The sequence below is a fragment of the Neopsephotus bourkii genome, unplaced genomic scaffold, assembly GCF_033783945.1.
Source record: "Neopsephotus bourkii isolate Nb327-2 ecotype Australia unplaced genomic scaffold, CSIRO-AGI_Nbou_v1 NB_1707, whole genome shotgun sequence".
NCBI classification, from domain to species: Eukaryota; Metazoa; Chordata; class Aves; order Psittaciformes; family Psittacidae; genus Neopsephotus; species Neopsephotus bourkii.
The window spans coordinates 5,809,141-5,827,735 of NW_026902181.1; the positions used below are offsets into that span (position 1 = coordinate 5,809,141).

At 39.2% G+C, this 18,595-nt stretch overlaps 1 protein-coding gene across 4 annotated transcripts in view; it reads left to right on the forward strand.

Annotated features, from left to right (window-relative positions):
• The window catches only part of PPP1R13B (protein phosphatase 1 regulatory subunit 13B), a 326,672-nt gene that overhangs the window by 248,126 nt on the left and 59,951 nt on the right, over positions 1-18,595 (forward strand). The window contains exon 2 of one of the 4 annotated variants that reach the window (XM_061376288.1): positions 4,014-4,091. The exons of 1 other annotated variant lie outside the window; for it this stretch is intronic. Coding sequence is in view for 1 of the 3 variants with exons in the window: in XM_061376286.1 (XP_061232270.1) it covers positions 5,767-5,775 (9 nt within the window). In the remaining 2 variants the exon portion in view is untranslated. Of the gene's footprint in view, positions 1-4,013; positions 4,092-5,588; positions 5,776-5,948; positions 6,110-18,595 lie in introns of those variants that run through there. 2 more of the 4 variants (XM_061376286.1, XM_061376287.1) reach the window with 2 other exon arrangements.

Below are 18,595 nucleotides of genomic sequence, written 5' to 3' on the forward strand. Positions count from 1 at the left end.
AGCACCACTCCCAGGCATTTAAATTTTTCTTTACCACTTTGTATATAGTTAATGGTTTCATCATTATAAATTACAGGGGAGCAGAACAAAACTTTTCTGTCTGTAAAAGCAATGGCATGTAATCTGTATTACAGAGCTGTTTCTTCTGTAGCTACAACATAAAAAATTAACAATACCTATTACCGTAGTTACTTTCTGAGAGTATAGCAATACATTTCTCAGTGAGGCTCCAGCACTCTCCACTATATACATATGCTCTTTTGCATCATGTGTATTGGATTAAGCATACAATTTATGTTACTGTTCAAAGAAAGTACATCTCTAATCCACCAAATGCAGGGCTGAAACACATGATGCATCAGATATCTACATCCCCAAGAAGAGCATGCAGCTATGCTATATACAGATCATATGACTTCACTCCTGCTTTAATTGCTATACTCCTTTGCAGAATGATGCACTGAGTGGATTGTGCACTGAGTGGATTGTGGATGGCAACTTCAGAACATTAGTCATCTAGTCAAACATTACTTTAGAATATTACAAGGTAGTGATGAAAAAGTATCTTTCTCTTGTTCACGTGTCTCCAGTACTGTGTAGAAAACAGACATCAAAGTGTTTCCTTTAGATTATTATTTATAGTTTATCTCTGAACAGGTTTGGTTGGGTTTAAAATGCATTGGCTGTATATGAATTCAAAAACAGCAGTGTATGACTATTGTTCAGTATGAATTCCTTATTGTTGCAACCTTAAGTCAGCTGCATGTTGGAATTAGAGGTTACTTACGGTCACAGTAACAAAATATCTTTACTTTAAATATACACAGTTACTTTGGGCAGTATTTCACTAAAGATTTTAAGCTGCTTGCTGTGAAACTCCAGAAATACTTCAACTATTTGTTTGTATCATTTATCACATAGCACTACACCTGTGTGTTTGCCTGGCAAGTTAGAAGTACATCTGTGACTCCACTTCTAAAATTGCTTAGCTACTGACGACCAGTTCTTTCTGCATTACAGCCAATACAAAATGTATTTGTTGAAAGCAGAGTTGTATTCTGTAATAAAGGAATCTATCCATTTAGAAAGGATACGTGATTTTTTTTAATGTATATACACATACACTCCTACCTTTACTCCCTTTTTAGAGATTTTATTCTGCCAGTTGTGAGGAAACCCATCCTAACTGTAGCCATTCAAAAGCCTGCTCTCTAATCTGACCTAGTCATCCAGGCTCCATCTTAAATCAATAGAGATAGGCACCTTCAAAGAACAAGAGATTTAGATAGTGGGGTGAGTATCTTAGCAAGAAATGAATTGCCTGCAGAACTGCCTCCTTCCCTCCCCATTTCAGTTTATCTATAGTAGAAGCTTAGGTGACTGATTGAGACTACACACATAACTTCCTAGATTACTAAACTCGAATAAGGTGGATCCCACCCTAAAAGTTTGACCTCTGAGACTTTCTGGCTATAAATGGGAGTACCTGTTACGTAAAGTATTACCACATGAAAAGGAAAAGTGTTAATTAAAAATAAATACTTATTTTCCTGTGACACCTACAAAGCCTGAAAACATTTTCCTATGCTCTAGAAAAGCATCTTAACAAGTTAATGAAAAAACTGAAAAAAATTTGGATGTGACAAAGTAGTAAAGCTCATTTTCCTCCTTTTGTCTATGCATAAAAAGGAAGTAGGAGATACTCAGACCTGGTAGTTTTAAAAGCTTTAAAAAACATGTACATTTGAAAATCTTGCTAGAGCATACTTGAAAGACAAAAGTGGAACTGGAACTTCATAAGGAGTGGTCCTGAAATCTCATTAGTCTCCTACCTGTATCTTTAGGAATCTCTGCTTGTCCTAAGAAAAGCATTGTACATGATAAAGTAAGAGGTCTGCCAATTTATCAAGTGCAGTTAATTTCCCTTTTCAAAACATATTCTGATAATTTTCCTCTATGTACCCGTAAGTTTTGAGTAATTTAAAAAAACACTAAAATGATAGTTTATACATTCCAATCAAATTTCAGTTTCTGCCTGAACACAAGCTCAGCACAAATCTCAGTAACAACCCATACCCTAATAAACATAATAAACAGTAACTCTTCATTTTTTTATGTAAGTTGAATAAATCTCAAACTACAGTGGCTTCAATTTGTAAAGTTAAATAGTACTGCTCTAGATTTTTTTGAGAACCGAGTGTAAAAAGTATTTGCATAACGTGTTTTAATACTTAACACCAACAAATAAGTACAAACCCTTTCCTTTAGAAAAAGGCCAGCAAAATTAAAACGCTTCTCATGAAAACAGTGTATTTGGAAGCAAGCAAAAAAGCAAATTACTTGAATCAGAAACTTGAATCTGGCTTTATCTCCTTCTATAGCCGCATTCTCTTACCTTATCTTCTTCCACATTCCCCAGATCATGGCTGCTTTCACACAGCCTCGCTTATCTAAGACAGGCAACTAACTTAAGAGATATCACTGGCTCCTTTGGTCAAGCAAGATAATTTCTACAAAGCTGGACCAGTCGTTTTGTTTGGAAATGTATGGTCAATGGGGGAAAAACTTCTGTGTTACTGAAAGTAACCATTTTGCTGATCACAGTAATAAACAAAATATTTGTAGCTAGAAGTCGGAATCAGAAGATTTTATAATGACTGCTCTGACCCTTGACTACTGAGTGATTTCCAAAAAGATCATTCTATGATAGAGGAGGTGTTACTTAATTTACCATACTGCAGGGAAAGCTTTAAGTCTTATGCTTTTGTAAGGGTTAATTTTGTTCCCTCATTTCTATGGGAAAATAGAGATGGGAAGGGATAAAGCAAATGTTGTTTTGTTTTTTTTTACCAAGGGAAGCAAAAACAGGAGTAAGAACAGGCTTGCATATAAAATATGTAGTCTACCTTTTCTGAAGATGTTTCCTCTTCCACAGTATCCAGTCTGTCTGGTTGCTGCATTGGCTGAACCTGCTTCTGCCAAAAGCGATTCAGGGTTGACAAACTTTTATACTGGAGGCCATTATTCCAACAGAGGTATTGCATGGAGGAGTGCCTTCATTCCCGATAGCAACTGTCTACACCATAGTCTCACACTTTTCATTTTGTCTCTGTTCCTGCTGTTGCAATATAATAGTGGGTTAATATTTATAGTATTTTACGTTTTATTATCAATCACTGAGAACAGGGAGAAATCAGCTATAAAGTATACCTGCAAAGAAGTAACAGACCATCATTTAAGAATGATGGCAAAAAATCTAATCTGGTTAATGAGAAAGCCTAGTTTTAAAAGAACAAGTGTGATAAAAGATGCACAATTCTCTTGTTAGAGTTTTAGGAGTTAGACTTTGTTAAAATTAGAATTACTGCAAATAGTAAGAGGACAAGTAAATGTTACTGTTTTGTTCACTGAAGTTCAGTATAAAATTGATTAAGATAAATTCTTTTTTTTTTTTTTCTTTAAGATAAATAACTACAAGCCTATTATAGCCCCTTTCATTTGAGGTCAGCCTAGTAGCAGGGTTAATTCTATTATCCTGAGTAGACCTTGGAGTTTTCTATTGGGTCTGAAGTATCATAGTCTCACCTATCTCCAGAGTTGTGTGTGTGATGTAGAATTGCAGCTTACAGGAAACCTAGTATAACAGTGTTATTGTCAGTGAGCAGCACTCACAAAATAATTTCAGACTGACAAAGTATTATCTTGTGATGCAAGTGGATTTTCTCTATAGGACCAATTTATTAAAAGCAGCAGAAGCTTTGACCTATTACAAAGCTGATACTGGAGCCTCCAAATACACTGACAAGGACATGCTGTGAAACCTTGGGCATATATTATTTTAAGGTCATTCACACATTTATCTGTTATAGGATCTCACATCAGTAAGTTACATTTAACATATGAGCTTGTATGGGGGATTAATATGCTATTACCACTTACCCTGAAAGTTTTAAACAGAATCTAAGCTTCTCTCAATAATTTGCAAAGTTACTTTATTCCTTTTTCACTCCTAGCTGAGATCTGCCAGTGTTCTACAAATAAAGTAACAAAGACTGGAAACCAGCCACTTACAGAAAGAGTTGAAGCACTGGGTATGTCCATGTATTCTGTAGATCCGGATTTAAGACTTACAGCAATATGAAATTTGTCTACATTGCATGCGGTGCAGTACTAACATACGGTGATGTTTTGACTTAAGAGTTGAGCTTCACTTCTCCCAAGCTGTTAATTTTCATCTTGGTGGTGTAGCTCTACAGAATGAGACACCAGAAACAGAGGGGACTAGCTGGAGAGAGTCCAGCGCAGGGCAACTAAGATGATTAAGGGAGTGGAGCATCTCCCTTATGAGGAAAGACTGAGGGAGCTGGGTCTCTATAGTTTGGAGAAGAGGAGATTGAGGGGTGACCTTATTAGTGTATATAAATATATAAAGGGGGAGTATCACGAGGATGGAGCCAGGCTCTTCTCAGTGGCAAACAATGAAAGGACAAGGGGTAATGGGTACAAATTGGAGTACAAGAGGTTCCACTTAAACCTGAGAAGAAACTTCTTCTCAGTGAGGGTGACGGAACACTGGAACAGGCTGCCCAGGGAGGTTGTGGAATCTCCTTCTTTGGAGACATTCAAGACCCGCCTGGACACGTTCCTGTGTAACCTCATCTAGGTGTTCCTGCTCCGGCAGGGGGATTGGACTAGATGATCTTTTGAGGTCCCTTCCAATCTCTAACATACTGTGATACTGTGATACTGTGACTAAACCTCACTTTTACTCACAAGACTGAATCTCATGGGAGACCGATATCAGGGTCTGGCGAGAAACACCTTCCCTCCTGCTGCAGTGGTGGAGGTTGTCCACCGGACAGGCTTCACAAGGACCGCACAGGTGAAGGGACGGTACAGCGAGGGTGACGCTACGCGTGATCTTATCCTCGCTAGAGGACAGCGATGGAACGAGGTGTGTTTAGACGGACCATGATCAGATGTGGGAAGTGGGTTGGGCCTCTCTTGCGGCCCACCTGCTTCCCGCCGGAGGCTGACTGCGCTGCGATCTCCCAGCGCGCCTGGCGGGTCGCGCCCCGCTCCTCCGTCCCCCAGCGTGCTGCGATGGAGCCGGGCCGAACCGCTCCCTCGCTACCACATTCCACGCATTCCAGGGGCAGAAAACGACGAGGGCCGCGGCCCCCGGGGCAGCCCTCCCAGAAAGAGGCGGTGCCTGCCGGGAGCCCGGCCCGGGGGTGGCGGTGAGAGAGACCGAGCCTGAGGCGTTGCCGCGAGGATAACCCACGGGAACCGGCCAGTCCCTATAGAGTCTGCCCCAGAAGGACTCGGGTCCGGACTCTTCCCAGAGCCCCGGTCACGTGCAGCACCGAGGCGCGCACCCGCCCCACGAGGGCCGTGCGCGCGCCTCCCACCGCCCCGCCCCGCCCGCGGCTCTTCCCGCCTCGGCCAATGGTGCCGCGGCGGCGGTTAACCCCTGGCGGGGCGGCGCGGGCGGAGCAGAGCAGGAAGCACCGAGGGAAGGAGGCAGGAGGCCGCCGCGCTGAGAGGAGGAGGAGGAAGAAGGGGGTTGGGAAGTCGGCCGTCGCCGCCGCCGCCTTCGCCTCTTCCTTCCGCCTGCCTGCTGTGGCGAGTGGGGCGCACGGGAGGCACCTGTCACAGCCGCCAGGGCGAGCGTGGCGTTTTGCACAGTGAGAGGAGGCGGCAGGAAAGGCCCCAGCACGGCACGGTGGCAGCCTCGGTGAGGCTGGCTGGAGGACAGCTGCGGAGATGATGCCGGTGAGTGAGAAGGGTTCGAATTCGTGATGTTGCCTTCCCGGCCTGGCGCCGTTCTGCCGGGCGATGGGACGGCTTGCGTTTTCCTGTGGGGCTGGCGGAGGCGGATGGAGTGCGCGGCCCCGCCGTCATCCCTGACTGTACCTTGGCTAGCATGGGCAGAGGGCTGCTGTGCAGCGGCGCCGCCGTCAGGTTCCCCGCCGGGGGTGGGGCCGCCGGTCACCACCGTCCCTGGCTTCCTGGGGGACACGACCTGCTTCCGCTGCTCCCCTCAGCGAGGGGTTGCCGCTCCTCTCCGCCGGCCGAGTCACTCTCGGCGTCTCACCGGCTGTGACAGGTCGAGGGCCGCGTTCCTCCGGGCTCTGCCCTCGCGTCTACCCAAGAGGGCTCCTAGCCACCCTCGGCGCCCTCTTGGCCCACGGCAGTTTCGGCGAGGGGTGCGGGCCGCTGGGGGAGCCGGCTGCTGGTCGCCAAGGCCTGAGTGAGGCGCGGGTGGGTTTTCTGTATTTGTATGAGTGGGTGTGCGGGGAGAGGGGCATGTTTGTTTGTTTTGGGTTTTTCCTTACAAGCACTGATTCTTCGTCGCCAGGGTGTGGGGAAGGGTTAACCGGTCCCGGGGCAGGCGGCCCGGGCCCTTAGGCCGGCTGTCAGGCGAGTGCAGGCGGCAGGTTCATGTCAGCCTCGGCACCTTTGAAGGGAAGGCGGTCTCCCTCCTCGGTGTCTGCCGTCTCTTTTGTGAAACCGTCGCTTGTTTACTGAAGATAAGCCCTTTCAGTTTCCCGCAAACAACCTTGGTTGTCTGCTGTGACAGAATCTGTCCGTTTCCCTCCGATCTCCTTCCCTCCCCCTTTCGGTATGGGCTGATGCAGTGGTCGGAAGAGAGTTGTTCTTGATGACTGTTCGTTTTATGACAGAATCCTCTGAGGCTGAGTAATAAACAATTCCATTCCTTTTGCTGATTTCTTTCAAACTCTAGTCTCAAACGTGCTCTTGTGAGTTATTCCATATAAAGGAGTATCTCTCAGGTTTTCTATAATTCCAATAGAAATGAGCTTTTTATTTACGGTTCCTCTGCAGCGTTTGCAACCAAAGCACTGCAGCAGAATGCTTCTCAGTGAGAATATTAAAGACGACTTTTACAAAATTTTATCACTCTAACTTGGTTTCATGACTGAGAGGAGGAAATAGATAGCTTAAACTAGATGCAAAATTTCGTATCGAACAGTACAGGTAGTGTTTTAAAAAACAGGTATTATGACAAGCTTTTTAACATGATGCGCTCTTTAACTTCCAACTGCTAGGTACCAAAATATTCTATTGACACTGTAGAGGAATTTCAGTGCACTAGGCAGACTACAAACAAGCAACAAAGTTCATAGAACTACAGGCTTGTTCCATAAACATACGGATGTTAGCTTGTAAAAACAAAACCAAGGTGACTGTCAGCTTTTGCAGCTTCCGTCGTAGCTTGGCTTTAGTCTCATTGAAAAACTAGCGTATCAGTGATATGCTAGGTCAGAACAAATGTATTCAGTTCCCATTACTAACCCACGTGTGGGTTTCAGGCTGATGTCATAACTTCTATAGTGCAGTGATTGACTTTTCAGAAAAAGACTTCCTTTACCGTTTTCTTTCTGCCACTGTCTCTTGTTACCTTCGTGGTTATTTAAATGTAGCAGTTGTTTGTGCTTATAAAATTCAGACTTCATTATGTTTTTGAAACACACTTCAAAGCATTTTTAGTACTGACGGTTGCATTTTAATAAAAGCAAATTACCTTGCTATGGTGGTAGTAATGCAGATTAGAACTTACTGAGTCTGAATCCTGAAATAGTAAATATTTTACTTCTCTGAAGAGCTTTCAGATGCTGTTCTGGACAACTGATCATAAGGTAGTCAGGAACATGTATATTTAAATGGCCACTGTGACAGTGCTTCTAGTTTTCCAGGTTCTCAGCTATTTTATTCCTGAACTGCAAGGATGAAAAAAACCAACCACATTTACTGGAATACAATAGCAAAGTGATGTGAACATATGGTTGTAGAACTAGACCAAATGTTTTGGTTTTCTTTACTTGAGATTTTGAATGCTGAAGGTGGAAACGGTAGAGATCTAACTTGTTACGTGATGGAACTCCTTGAATTCACATTCCTAGGAGCTTTTTTCTTCCCTGGTCCTTTTTTATTTTTTATTTTTTAATACAGTTAATAAAACCAAATAATAGTAAGAGGAGAGACTTCAGTATTACTAGACTTGAACAGTTGTAACAAGTGGGTACTGCTGTAGTCTTGTGTCAACAAATTAAAATGAAATGCTGTCAAACTTTTAGTTTCCTATGACTTACATTTATCAGATTTGAAGTAATTGACAGTTTCTGTTTTTTAATTTTTTTTTTAATTCTGTACAACAGTTTAAAATAATGAAGTCTTATCTAAAGCATGGAAGATGGAATTACCTGTTTCCTCTTTCCCTGTGTTTTGTCAGACTTTTCTTCCCATCCCTTGCAGGAGCAGAGTTACTTGTGAGAGGTTTTTATCGGTTACGATTTCGTGACCAGGACACCTCCCGCTCTGTTCCTTGGGGGATTTTCCGTATTATTTCATGTTGCTTACTCTACTTTGGTTTTGAAAAAAATAAAAATACATGTATTCTTGGTCTTGAGCACAGTTAGGCTTCAAGAAGCAATAATGATGTGGACTGCACTGTTCTCACTTATTGTTTCTTTGCTTTGCTGACAAGGCACATCCGTCATAAACTCATTCATTGCCTTCAGGACATAAAGGCTGTGTGTGTGAGTAGCATATGATGTTACACTGAATATCATCTCTATGAAAGAGTTGCTCTAAGTATGCTTGGAGTACAGTGATTTATTTTTGTTTTTTTCTTTTCCCCACTGGAAAAAAAGGTTAGTATTTTTTGCTGCCATAGAATAAAACATGCAAACCCAGAGCTATGTGATATCCTTTCAAACAGGAAATCTTCTGGGTTAAAATAGCCACGGTTGTATTTTGTTTGCAAAAATAGCTCCTCTCAGCAACATAATCTAACCTTTTTGGAAAAGCTTAATCATCTCCTCCTCTGTTCCCCCGCACCCCACTTTCCCCCTTTTTTTTTTTTCTGCCCCAGTGGGATCTTTTTGGTGGGACTTCAGATTTTGTTTATGGAAAAGTATTGGAATTTATTTTTTTTTTCACCTTAAAGAATGCAATTAATGCCTTTTCTTGGATGGTGGTTCCAAAATTGCCTCTGCTGACAAATAGGAAAAGTCACTTACGAGGAGCACTGTTTTCCTACTTTAGAAAAGATACCATGGAAGAACTGAAAGAACTGCTACAGCTGAGAATCATATAACACTTCCTATTACGTACCTAAATTTGGGGTATCATTCTTTTACAGCATATGTGAGGTAACATGGCATGCCAAAGGCATAGAAGTATGTAGAGTCCAGTCTGTACCCTATCAATAAAATGATGAGAGGTGATGGTGGATGCTCTATAAAAACTTGTGGTGCACTGAGTCTCTTAGGAGGAGTAATTAGTATTGCATATTCTCTAGCACCTATCGCTGCAGAGCTTTTCTGGTTTTACCTTTAACTTACTTGGAGAAACATGTATAGGTGAGGTTCCAGCCAGCATTCATGTTTTTGAAAGCATCTAGGAGGAGCCTTATGGGACAGTGTGCAGGTCTTAGAGTCAAAGACTTGTTGGACGTGTCTGGTTTTATGTGTATGATCTGGCAGTTGTGTTGTTTTAATAGAAGTGAGAGTGAAAAGCTTAGAGAGTGCTTAGTGTCATTTTTTGTCTAGTTAGTTTTGTGACACTGCAGCTCATCTCCAAAGATGACCATAACTGATGCGTATTTTATATTAGACTAGACAATTATAAGTGGATCTTGAGTATTACAGTATGCAATAGTATCTTAATTGCTACATAGGTTCCTGACTTATGAAGACAGATAACGTGGCTGATAAAATACAAAGCAAAGATGGGTATCAGGTAGTTATTTTTTAATTTAGCTATCTTCCAGATGAATTAAGAAAAAAAGTGGCTTTTGGTTTTCTGTTGGTTTTGGGATGTTGGGTTTTTTTTGTTTTGTTTTTAAATGAGTGCATACTTTTCATGTATTCAGTCCAAAACCTTTTCCAAAAAGTCTAAAGCGGAATTGCTTATTCCTAATTAAAACCCAAAATATTTTCTGTTCTCTTCCCTACAATATGTTGTAAAAGTCTAAAGGAAAATGTGTCACTTTAATATTAGGAATTCTCAGTGATGTTGAGATAAAATATATTGCAATTAATTCAGAGCTCTACAGTTATCTGTTAACATTCTTGTTTGTTGAATAAATGTGAACTGATTGTGGAGAACGATTTGCAAGTTTATCAGCCATTATTAAAGGAGTTATTCATTGCAACAAAGCTTAAAGGCCATTTTGTGGTTTTTTTTGATCACATTGCTTTTTTTTTTTGAATGACAAAATATGGGCTATTGTGTGGTTAAAAATAAGTTCATAATCATCTCCATGTCAACAAAAAGTACTACTTGTAGGCTATTCTGATAATACAGTATTTAAGTATATTTAATAGATACCTGTGGATTGTAATGAAATATATGAGAAAATTTTGAAGGACAGAATACTCTCTATTAGTTTCTCTTCCTCTATTAACATAGATGAGATTGTCGCTCATTGCAGACTTTAGCAAGAAGAGGTATTTATTTGACAACAGAATTCCATTCTACCAGTTTCAGTTATGTTAATCTGACAAATCCAAGTTTGATGTGAAATATATTATTAAAAAAACCCATGTAGCTGATTATTTATATTAAGATCACATACACTTGTGGAACAGCCCCCACTATTTTAACAGTTGTCCATACATAGAACGAAGTTCCTATTTTAAAGACTTCACTGTCTAATGTTTGGTACTAAAATCAAAACTCGCATTTATTTTTAAACAGCTTTATTTTTGTTGTGTTCCTATAATCTGGAGGCATCTTCAAAAAAGAAAAAAGCGAGAATGGAGGTTTAAAGAGAGAAACAAATTATTGCTTAATTGGGGGAGGTGAAGGGAAGGCATCTTGCTCCCTTTCCATCATGACTCACTGTTGGAATTTACAAGTCTTATGTGTTTGTCTAAATTAAAAGCTTATTATTAACATACATTAATTACTAGCACAGGATAGCTCAAAATACTTCAACCCTAAGTGAACATGCTAGCCTGGGATATAGGATCTAATTCTTGGGCTTGTGTCACACCACAGGAAAGTGTGGCTTTTATTTTTTTTTCCTTAAATTGGAGAATTATATTATTAGGTGATTTCAAATATCTTTAAAATCTTAGAATCATACAATCATAGAGTAGTTAGGGTTGCAAAGAACCTTAAGATCATCAAGTTCCAACCCCCCTGCCATGGGCAGGGACACCTTCACATATGAACAGATTTTCCATCTGTCTTGAATCCTGTGTTTCATTGATTCTTAAATTATAGTCTTTAAAGTAAATAAATATGAAATATTAATTTTAACACTTTAGTACATTTTCCCAGTAATTTGGAAATCTGTCATTAGGCTCAATTAAACTTGGAAGCGTGTAAGAATCTCTGATGTGTTAGACAATATATCCAGGGAATGTGCTCAATGTTTTGAGCTTCTAAAAGCATTTTTTTAAGACTGACCATAACAGGATTATATTGTACAATAATAGATGCCATCCTTCAGAAGCAGATTTGTGTGTCAGAAGCAGCTATGCTACTGTTAGGACAGAGCCTGCATTTTATGATAACTCAAAGGATAAGCGAAAATATAATCTGCTTAATGGAAGGAAAGAATTGTTTTGAACGTCAATTTTCAGCCACTTGACCTAGGTTTTGGGTCACTTTTTTCTTAAATCTTGCTTAGAAGCAAGTACGTGTGACCTTGCTTGTGTAGGGGAATGTGGATTTATCATTGTGGTGCAGTAGGATGTTGGAGGAACTGAATTCCTTTCAAGACTGAGGTTTCACAATAGGGATGAGCTGGGTTAACCATTTCCTGAGGCTGGTGGAAGAGGCTGTTTCCTCTTCCTTGCTGCTTATTCCCACTGTTCACTTTGAATGGATCTCGCTGCTTGTCTCAGTACACTGAACCAGGTCACTAAAAAATGTAAAAAAATAATTGTATCCAAGGAATGCTGATGATGTATATGTACACACATACGCATACCTACATATTTTGCCAGGCTGGTGCATTATATCAGCTTACATTGCGACTATTCTTTTGTCTGTGTTGGTACAGGAGGGAGCGGATCTCTTGACTGAGATTGGTAATGAAGAAGGGGATAGGAAAGTGGAATCCCACCCTTTCAGTATTTTTATTTATTCAATTTAATTTCTTTTGGAGCTGTACCCCAGGTGACATATTTTGAATTTTGTTTTCTCTTTATTTATCAGGTGAATAGAACAGTGTGATGAAACTAAAGATTTCTGCAGTTCAGTAACGTTGCTTCAAGGATAAGTTACGATTTCACCAGTTTTCACATCTTTGTTGGGTATCCAGTAACTTCAGATTTTCCCTGAAACAGGAGGAAGTAAGGGATATTGGGGTTTTTGGTAAAATGTGTGGAAATCTTGAGGAACAAATATAAAGTTGGGACCAAAAAAAAAGGAAAAACAGTAAAACTTAATTGGCAGTTGCTAGTCTCCATTATTTTTTCTCCCCACACTTAGCAATATTGCATTCCTTCTGATTTCTGCCCATTATTACCTTATTCTCTAAGATTCATAGTGTAATTTAGGCTACTTCATTAAAGTACAATTAAGATTATTTTTTTTTTTTTTTTTTTTTTTAGTTTTCATCTCATTGCTTTGCTTAGCAGCAGAACTCTATTTATGTGTGAGGAAATTGTAGCTATAAAACTGCTTATTTAAGGAATTCCAGCTTCACCAGGTAGCAATTTATTCTAAACTTGCATGCGTTACACACACCGTATTTAACGTATGGCTCCTTATATCTACTTTAGGTTCAAGAAAAAGATTTCAGCTTTCACATGACTAAGCTAATGTTTATAAATTGAGACTGTGGGAAATGGAGGCTTCAGTTTTGTGTAGGTGAAATTGATACAACTGCAGGGGCTGCTGTAGTCCTGCCTGCTGCCCCCTCTTCGGTATTAGCTCTGTTAGATAGCTGATTCTGTACTGAGCTGTTTCAGTTTGTGAACTCAGCAGGGAGTTGTTTGCCTTTTTTTTTTTTTTCTTTTTTTTTTTTTTCCTTTTTTTTTTTTTTTTTTTTTTTTTTTTTCCTCCCCGGCATACTTTTCTGCCAGCTGAGCACACTGAAACCAGCAGGGTGCAGGGTCAGATAAGCACTGAAACCAGCACAAGAAGGCACAGAAAACTGTAGATTGCAGGAAGGATGTCAACAGTTTTATTAGCTTAGGCTGTCTGGATTTTTTTATTTTTTTTAGCCTGAAATGACTCCGCGGTGAATATGGTGAGATATATCTGGATGATTTTGGAATGTAATCCATGTCCCAAGTGGCAAAGAAGAGTAACTTCCCTGCTCTTCGAAGCTAAAACAAGAAAACAGTGTCGTGCCCAGCATCTCTGCCAGGCTGACCTCCAGAAATCGTAAATCCCATGGGCTGACTTCATGCACAGAAGCACAGTGCATTGACTAGCATCTGAATTAATTCTGTGGTTTACTCTCCTGAGAGCCAGTTTTTGATACCTGGAGACCAGCAAACCTTGCTCCTCTAAAAACCAGAATACATCTGTCCACACCTGCTAAGTTGAGTAGCTGAGACTTGTTGAGAGTTACAGCGTTAGATGAACAAAGCAGTAGGCAGGGCCACGTTATTAATGTTTGGAGAAAAGTATTGCCTATGCGGCTCTCTGATGTTTAAAGGGAAAGAAAGAGGGTGGTTTGAGACTAGCAAAATTTACCATAGCCATTAAGTACACGTTTACCTGCATATAATTTTTTTTTTGTCAAACAAGATGGCTTAAGTCTTAATTTAGAATAGGAGACGCAATTTAAGTGGAGGAGACATAGTCTGAATGCATGTTTGCATCAGAAAATCTTTATCTAATTCTATTTCCAAATGCAATTTGTCTAATTTGTGATTCAAGATTGAGCAGCATTTGTTGGCATTCTTACTCATTCTGAAGGTACTATAATTCCAATATAGTTCAGCCTTTTTTTTTTTCTACTTCCTCTTCCCCCCATACTTACTACTTTTTTAAAAACAAACAAACAAACCAAGTTTCAGATTTCTGACTATCTTGTAAAATATTAACCAGTGTGTTGGTCAAAACCTGACCTGAGTCTATCCCATCCAGCTGAAGATAAGGGTTTTCAAGCTACTTCAAATAAAAACATTGTCTTAATATCTGGAATAAATTTTACTAATATATCAGTCACTTCCTTTGACAAGATACAGAACAAGGAAAGGATATTTGTACATTGTTATGGTATAATTGATTGTAAAATGGTTGGCAGCCTGTTAGCATTTTGTAGAGGGAAGAATGGTAGCCAGAGCATATACCATGTGATGATGTGGGCAGCATCAGAAAGTAGTATGTGTAGTAAGTGATTACTTGCCTGAAACTTAAATTACGCACTGGCAGCTTATCTAACTTGTTATTTGGGCATCTGTGAAAGTATTAGCATCTATGAACTGACAGCTATTTCTTACAAATTCTGTAAGATAATTGTTATAGTACATATGTATGCCACATGCTTAGCTTTGTCAGATATATACTTAGAAATAGTGAAACAGGGTTCTTAGTGTCAAAGTTGCTGTTGAGATACATTGTCAGAGAAGTACTTAGATTTTCGGCAAGTTCATGGAACGGAAATTTTGGATGATTCTGCAGGCTAAAGAATAGGTTAAATACTGTTCAGGCTCCAAACAGTTGAACTGTGTGTACGCTTTGGGAGGTTATTGAATTCTTGTAAGTGTCTTATAAAAATAAACTATGAAACTCATCTCAGTGTGCAGCTTCATCTCTGCATGCAGTTCTGAATGTCTCAGCATGCCTGATGCTTAATTTTGTTATATACTGCTCTATTGTCCCAAGTTACCTGAATTTCAGCTTGAAGTCTGATTGATGTACTTCTAATAGTGGGGGGGGGAAAAAATAATCTGTAGTGGTTGACCTCCTTTGCACTTCTAAGTCATGTCAGGATCCATGCCATTATTTTAAATCTAGACCACATGGACTGTTTTCTGTTCTAGGCCATGTCACTTGGAAACCTTTCCAGTCCTTTTTCTGAATAACTTCTTGATGAATAGTGCAGTGCAGCATGTTTACCATTTTGTTGTCAGTTACCACTTCAGCAAGAGCTTGTTGGATACAGGAATAGGCTATAAAAAACCAAGCTTTACATTGAAACAAATCAGTTTCAAATCTGTTGCTTGCAACACCACCCCACCCCACCTGGGGCCAAATTTCTGAGTGCAACACTTTAGTTTTACTTTCTTTTTATTTTTTTTTCTGATGGTAGAGTGGTAGTGTTTGCTTTTTTAGCACTGATAGGAGGTGAAGTGGTGAAGGAAGTTTAAATGGTAAATTATAAATTGCTGTTTACCCCAGTGTGATCGTTTTTTTTGGAGTCCAACTCAAATACTTAGTGTGGAATAATTTCATTTATGTAACAACTGCTGTGCTTCCTCATTTTTAGGTAAAGAACTTCTGAATTTGGTTCACTTTCATGTGTACCAACCTTTCGACTACTTTGATATCCTTTTTATACCTTTTTATGGTGGATTTTTTTTTGTGCTAGAGGTAGAAAATCATAGTCTAAAAAAAACCTAAACCACTTTAAGGGACATAAGACACTAAATCAGAGGATTTACTACACAGTGTTTCTAATACAGTATTTTTGCGTTTCTGGGTGTTTTACACATTCACCCTAAGAGAACTTTATGATTTGAGTGTTCAGTACATTACTGGATTACCTCCATGACTGCTGTTGCCCTTTCCTGGTCATAAGAAGCTATTATGTATTGCTCAGTTCTTTCTCTGAGTTCTGAAGAAGCCTTGGCGTGAAATTATGAGGAAGCTTGATCAGGAGTGTGCATGTACTTGTCTATATGTTTTTCAGAAGCAGAAAAAAGCTTTTGGTCAGCTTTTTCTTATTATCCCTCAAATGATACAGGAATTTTTCAAGCGCTGAGGTCTCAATAACCTCTTTTCTTCCAGTACTCAGGGATGAGAGTGTTCCAATTGTGTCTGAGTTTATAAACCTTTTGCTTTCCTTTCAGTCATCCTCCTTGTTTTGTTAAGTACCGCAGTTTTCTATTGAGAAAAGATGTCTTAAAATATGTGAAAGAATGCAAAAATGTAAGTATTGCCACGTAGCTATGTATATTTTTATATATTGTTAGTTATACTGGAATACAAAGTCAGATATGCAGGGGATTTAGGGGTGCTACTGTGTTTTTGTCATTTGGAGAGGCGTGAACCCTCCTCTGGAAGAGAGCATGCTGAGCACAATTTCTTTTCTGAATGTTCTATAAATTAATGTATGTATTTGACATGCTTAAATCTAGTTCTTTTTCACTTTTTATTTTCTTTATCTTCTGATTGGAAGAAGGAAACACACTCACCACGAATTACATTCTGCATAGGTTACTGAGCATAGTACAGTTAGATTGCAATAGAACATAACTTGCTTTTACGTAAAACATTTTTAAGAACTATGTAAACTTAGCTGTCAGTTTACCAAAATGGAAGTGATGAGTATGCTTAGGCTTTACAGTCTCATTAAGTAATATTAATTTATAAGGACTTGTTAAAAATTAGATTTTTTTGTTTTGTTTTGTTTTTGCTGGGGTCAGGTGTTGGGTGGGGTTTGTTTCTTTTTTGTTTGGTTTCTTTTTGTTGTTCTTTTTTTGGGGGGGGGAGGTGTTTGGTTTATTGGTTGTTGTTTGGTTTGCTTGTTGGTTTTTTGGGTTTTTTTTTTCTTTTTTTACTTTTCCCAGCATGATCAATGGGTTTTTGATTGAAAAGCACTGAAAGAGAACGTATAGAAAGCAAACAAGCTGGTTTTGTGTGTTTTGTTAGTTTTCATCTGGAAGTAGTCTTAAAGTGTCTGTATAAATTAATTTTCTACAAATATGGGAAAAGATTAGCTCGGCCTCTGTGCAGTTGTACACGAGTAGGTAAGCATGTTCAAAATAAATGGTACATTTGCATATTAAGCATTTACAGTATAGTTTATGTAGCAGGGGTAAGAACTGAAAATAGTGAGAGGGTAAGATAAGGTGGCAAAATGGAACAATACCTATTAAAACAAATAAGCCTTAATTTAAAGTTAGTGATACCCTACATGGTGTTGTATTTTATTCCACCTCTTCCTTTTCTGTATATTTGTCTGTTACTTCTCAGTATTCTTAGTTGTTCGCATCCACCAATTTAATCTATAGCTTTATGTTACGTGATTTCTCATTTTGTGTAAATATTTGGTGTAAACTTGTGTCATTTTAGACAATTATGCTTCCAGTTTTCTTTACATTTTTTCTTCTATATCATTCCTTGTGATTTTTCAGAGGTCATTAGTGTCTTCATGTTAAAATGCTTTAGTGGGATCACAGACTGCAGTTACTTTCCCACTGAGTGACTTAGATAATCTGCATGTGTATAGGTTTGTTAAATATGAGTTTGTCACACAGGGCAAGTCCTCTGGGACTTTACCTGGTTTTTACATTTAAAGTAGATTGGTAACTTACGTCTTTGTACCTCACCTTCATTTAGAATATTTGAAACCTCTACATTTCCGGAAGGAAAACAGTCTTATTTCTTTAATTGAGGGTTTTGAGGCTGATAATATATTAAGCAACCAGAGGTTGTAGTGTCCTTATCTCTATATATTCTAGATTCAGATTTACCTATCTAAAAGTAACAGTTAAATCAGTCATCCAAATAGCTGCACTTCATCAGTTACACAATATGGAGACAATGCATCTATGTATACGAGAGAAAGCAAGGGGCTATAGTGTGCATGTATTGCTTCTATTATTTATCTGATCTAACAAAGTACTTGCAGGTGTTTTTAGTTATTCCGGAAGGGAGGATGACAGGGTGAAAGGGAAGTTCAGTGACACATGTGTTTATGTTTATGTGCCTGTTCCTCTTGGAAGAACCCAGTTACTCAATAGGGCTGGCAGGCTTCAGTTTTGGACACTCCATGAATTTCTGGTCTGCATGTGTATGTCATGCCTTTCTGTTGCAGTAAGGTTTTGTGGGTTTGGGGAGTTTTTTAGAAGAATTCAGCCAGTAGCCATAGTTGGAAAAGTGGCACAATATGTGTTAATATAGGCCCAGCTTTTCCTCTCAAATATTTATTCATGTGATACAGTTTGTTTTTCTGGCAGATAAAGATACAATCTGGTTTTAGATTTTCCCATCCTTCCAAAAACAAAACAACCCTTCCCCTTTAAGAAATATCCTGTAGTTCCTTATTTATTTAAAAGGTTCTCAGTTACTCGCAGATTAACTTTTTAAAGTTGCAGCATTTTATAAGTCTGAAATGATTCAACCAGTTATACTCTGTATAAACCTCTCACCATGATACATGTTTGCTGGGGAATAAAGGAATACTGCATGGGGTTAAAGTGTTTTTTGTTACCGACAAAATGATTTAAGGGAGGACATTACTATTTCTGGGTAGTGAAGCAGGCTAAATATGGTGTCGTACTAGCTTTTTCTTCTTTGCTGCCCTTTGTAGGGAAAGGTAATGTAACAATTCTATGGCTGATAATGAAGCTGAGAACCCCTTATGTTTCCTTTCCTGCAAGTAACGTCTGAAGTGCTACACAGAAAACATACATTATAGCTGTGTTCT